Source organism: Tupaia chinensis, unplaced genomic scaffold, assembly GCF_000334495.1.
Source record: "Tupaia chinensis unplaced genomic scaffold, TupChi_1.0 Scaffold144336_2, whole genome shotgun sequence".
Lineage (NCBI taxonomy): Eukaryota > Metazoa > Chordata > Mammalia > Scandentia > Tupaiidae > Tupaia > Tupaia belangeri.
In genome coordinates this window covers 136,315-140,996 of record NW_006204195.1, presented here as the reverse complement: position 1 = coordinate 140,996, position 4,682 = coordinate 136,315, and the positions used below count along the sequence as shown (strand labels likewise).

The window sequence follows — 4,682 nt, the reverse complement described above, 5'->3', positions numbered from 1 at the left end:
GCCAGGCTCTTGGGCTGGCTGAAGCCGCGGCCGCAGCGCGGGCACACAAAGGGCTTGAGGCCGCTGTGCGAGCGCCGGTGCTTGGCCAGGCTCTTGCTCTGCGTGAAGCTGCGGCCGCAGTCGGGGCAGGCGTAGGGCTTCTCGCCCGTGTGGATGCGCTGGTGCTGCATGAGGTTGGAGCTCCAGCTGAATCGCTTGCCGCACTCGGAGCAGGCGTAGGGCTTCTCGCCCGTGTGGATGCGCCGGTGCTGCACCAGGTGCGAGCTCTGCGAGAAGGTCTTGCCGCAGTCGCTGCAGGCGTTGGGCCGCTCGCCGGTGTGCGTGCGCTGGTGCCGCGTCAGCTTCGACCAGTGGCTGAAGCTCTTGCCGCACTCGTTGCAAATGTAGGGGGCAGGTGGCCGCGGCCGGGGAGGGGGTCCTGCTGGGGGCGCGGACTGGGGTGGGGACAGCTTGGTCGGGGGCCAACTGGGGACGTCGTCATCATCCATGATCAGGATGTCCACTAGAAGGCAAGAGGGGGAGGAGGATGAGTCACGTGCTGATGGTGCCGTCAGGGCCAGCTCCCCTGTGCACACTGTGGTGGCCTCGGGCAGCTCGCTCACCTGTGCACCTTTCCAGGCTCCCGGCCAACCCTGCAAGGCTGTGGACTGACCCCAGAGGGCAAAAGGCAGCTGCGCAGTCGGGAGCACTGTCCCAGGCGCTGACCGGCCCTGGCCTTGCACCCAGTATCTGTGCTCACTACCCTCTGCCCATCCGGACGGGGCTCTGAGGGACAGGCTTTTCTGCCCACTGATCACCCCACCTCTAGGACAATGCCCAGAACACAGCGGCTCCTCCATAAGGTCTGTCACGTACAGATGTGGGAGGCTGCGCACTAGTGAGTCTGTCAAGGTAAAAAACTCGCTGGTGCGCAGCCTCCCACAACAAAGCCTGCCATAAAAACGCAGGTGAGGGTACCCAGCTGGGGAGCCAGAAAGCAAGGACACCTGAAAGCCAGGCAGGGCAGTGAGCAGCAGCAGCCAGAAGGTGCTCACGTCAGGCGGTGACTGAGTATCAGGGAACTGAGCAGAGAAAGTGTCCCGGGCCAGCGGCCGGCTCCACGTGCACACCCCCCGTGGTGCACACCACCCCCATGTGCACACCACCCCCACGTGCACACCTCCATACAGGCACACCTCTTATGTGCACACCACCCCCACGTGCACACCCCCCACAGTGCACACCCCCCACCCCACAGTGCACACCACCCCGCAGTGCACACCTTTCCGAAGTGCACCCCTCTCCCACAGTGCACACCACCCCACAGTGCACACCTTTCCGAAGTGCACCCCTCTCCCACAGTGCACACCACCCCACAGTGCACACCTTTCCGAAGTGCACCCCTCTCCCACAGTGCACACCACCCCACAGTGCACACCACCCCGCAGTGCACACCTTTCCGAAGTGCACCCCTCTCCCACAGTGCACACCACCCCACAGTGCACACCTTTCCGAAGTGCACCCCTCTCCCACAGGCACACTGCTGACGCGTGGCCCTGGGGGACGTGACCCCAGGATCCCTGGTCCTGGGGCATGGGCCCTGGTTCCCATCTCTGCAAACTGTAGCCTGTCATACGCTGGCACCAGGCCTGCCCCTAGGAGGTCTCAGGGAACGGTGAGCACCAGCCACCTCCCCAATTCATCCAGCTCTCTAAACTGACCTGCGCTCGCCTCACACACACCTGCTCTCCTCGTGGGGCTCACCAGCGCTCCAGTATGACAAGGGACTGCCCACTGGCCCGCCTGGCAGACCCCAGGTACTACGGCAGGCTTCCCTCAGAGCATGGTCACAGTGCACTTTGGTGGACAGCTGCTCCCTCACCTTCTGGCCGCTGCTGCTCACTGCCCTGCCTGGCTTTCAGTTGTCCTTGCTTTCTGGCTCCCCAGCTGGGTACCCTCCGTCCCTACGGCCAGTCGGGCGCCCAGCACACTCCACCACAGCACCGGCTTCCCCAGCCACGCCCCGGGGGGGGGCGTGCCCCGGTTTTTAGGCCTCGGGGGGGGCTGTGCCCAGGCGGTGCAGCCAAGTCCACAGGGCAGGCACGGGTCCCCCAAGCATCTCAGCAGCGCCCCGCGCGCAGACCCGGTGCGGCTCTGCACTGTGGTGCTCTCCTCCCGGGCGGCTGGCCCCCTTCCGTCATGAGCACGTCGGTGCCCGTGGTCTATTCTGGGGGAGCAGGGCACATGCTCACACCTCCTCATGCACCACTTCCAGCACAACGGACAGCTCCCCGCCACCCCAGCCCGGGCGTCTGGACGCTCCACTACCAGCTCTGCCCAGGGGGCCCTGGACACCAGGTCAGCACGGCTGCACAGGGGACCTCGCCTCAACCTCTCCTCCAGTTCCAGGGCTCCCAGGCGCCCTCTGGCACAGACGGTCCCATCTGCTGTCCCTTGTAGGTTACCACATCTGCCAAGACACCCACAGGTCTTTTACCACCGGGTCTCAGCAGCCTGCCCCCGCGCCCACCGGAGCAGACGCACTCAGGTCTGTGGCCCACTCTCAACACCAAGGCTTTCACTGCAGGGACGTTTTCCTGAGCCGTACTTTCCACTGCGCTCTGTGCCTTCGCTCTGGAGTGCTCGCTCAGGACTCTGGGATTTCCTTGGCCAAACGTGTTTTTTACTGTTTCGATCTTTCTTCATTTCTTTTTCATTTAAAAAATGGCCCCCCTGCACCCTCAGGTCTTCCTGGGGAGCATCATTTCTGAGCATCTACTTCGGTTTCCTTTTCAGGATGAGGCTTGTTCTGAGCGGCTGCAAGCTCGGTGCTGGGCTCAGCTCCCACGACGCGCTCTTTTCTGCAGCACTATTCTGGACAGCGAGGACCCCGGCAGAGCAGCCCTGGCCTGCTCGTCATGGAGAGGCCACTGCTTGCTGCTTCCTGGTTACAGCATATCTGGGGCTGTTGCCCACGGCTTGCCCTTGGTGCAAGTCTTCCTGGACCGCGAGGCCACTGTGCTCAGCCAGCTCCTCGACGTGGGGTCCATGCATGGCAGCGAGCTCTGCACGACTGCTCACCCAGGGTCCCGGCTCTGCCCACTGCCCCGTGTTCACTCCACCCTCGTCCTTCCTTCTTGCTGCTATCAGCACAGGGACCCTGCTCAGTTTCCGCATTTCCTGAGCAGGGTCCTACCCTGCAGGGCCTCTCCAGGTTGGTTCAAGGAACTTGGGGCCTAAGGCCCAGGCTGCACCTGCCCCACAGCCCTCCCCACCAGCCTCTTGCTCCTGTGCACTTGTCCACCCACTCTGTGTCGGTCCACGAGCTAGCAGGGCACTGCAAGGCCAAAGTGCTTTTCCTCTCTGCCCTCCCAGGCCAGGACCGCAGGCCCAGGTCAGGCGCGATGTTGGCTACAGTGCTCGCCTCCCACACAGCCAATCATAGTCCGAGCTATGGACCTGGTGGCTTCAAAGTCATGCTGGGCGCGTGTGCATGCATGCCCAAAATCCCGAAAGGAGGGTGGAGAAGGGATTGTACGCAGCACGGCCATCCCGGCAGGGGTGACTTCTCACCTGCCTTATTGCTGTCTCTGGCAAGCACATGAACCCCAACCTTAAAAAAAATAATAATAAAAGCGAACGCCCAGCTTTCTCTGCAGTCGGCACTCGCCTTCAGGCTCCCATGCGCCCTGCCCCGTCTGATCCCCCGACCACCCTAGGCCCGTGTCTCCGTCTCCATCACTTCCTGGGCCCATACCCTGGTCTGCCAGCCCTCGTCTAGAGACCTCTGGGCCAGGGAGAGCTGAGGCCAGGAGTCAGAGCAGCGTCCAGGACTCTGGCCTCAGGGCTGTGGAGACGAGGCTGTGGAGGGGCGCCGTCAACAAGACGGGTCGGAGGCAGGGTCAGAGAGGACCCCAGACCCCATGACACAGCCTCTCCCTTGGCGCCAGGCCCGAGAGGGGAGCCAGAGCTGGGGGCGTCGCAGGACTAGAGAGTAGGGAAGAGAAGGGCTCCATGTGGAGGCGAAGGAAGCTAGGTCAAGTGGGAGGGCAGCAGGGTCGGCTGACACCCAGCCGAGGCCCTCACCTGGGTTCTCATGGCTGGCCATCTGCTGGTCCTCGGAATCCAGCGGCCCCGGAGACCAGGCCTCTTCCCGCAGCTCCATGACTGGGTCCCTGTCGGAAGGCGGACAGAAGGACAGCAATTATAGGACACCAGGCTAGACCGAGGGCCCAGCACAGGCCCAGCAGACAGGAGGTGGGTGGCACAGATGGGGACGACGTGGGGGTCAGGAGCTCAGCTCGAGGGAAGCCCACAGCCACTTACCAGCTGGGCCCAGCCAGTGCGAGGCCCCGCCTCCAAGCCTCGGCGCCATCAGCAAGGACGACGACAGTGCCATGAAGCGCGAACGAGACAAGGCACACGTGACACGACTGTCGCGAGGGGCCCTGAAGTGTCTGTGGCAGAAAACTGACCCATCGCAGGAGGGGTGACGGGCCTACGCAAGGGCCCTGTGTGCCAGGCTCCACTGGACCTCCATGCTCCACACGGCGTCACCAACCGGTCTGAGCAAACACGCCAGGCGGCCAGGGGTTCAGGCTTCACCGTCCTCTCAGAACACGGCTGAGCCACACCCGACTGCCCAACTCTGGGCCTGCGCTCAGTGGCCAGGCAACCCGACCCGGAGCTGAGGCAAGAGGAGG

General features: G+C 63.8%; 1 protein-coding gene across 1 annotated transcript in view; it reads right to left on the bottom strand.

Annotated features, from left to right (window-relative positions):
• The window catches only part of ZNF787 (zinc finger protein 787), a 21,487-nt gene that overhangs the window by 1,149 nt on the left and 15,656 nt on the right, over window positions 1–4,682 (bottom strand). The window contains exons 2-3 of the mRNA XM_014583547.2: window positions 4,066–4,154; window positions 3–502 (exon numbers count right to left, since the gene is read on the bottom strand). Coding sequence (XP_014439033.1) covers window positions 3–502; window positions 4,066–4,154 — 589 coding nt within the window. The remainder of the gene's footprint in view (window positions 1–2; window positions 503–4,065; window positions 4,155–4,682) is intronic.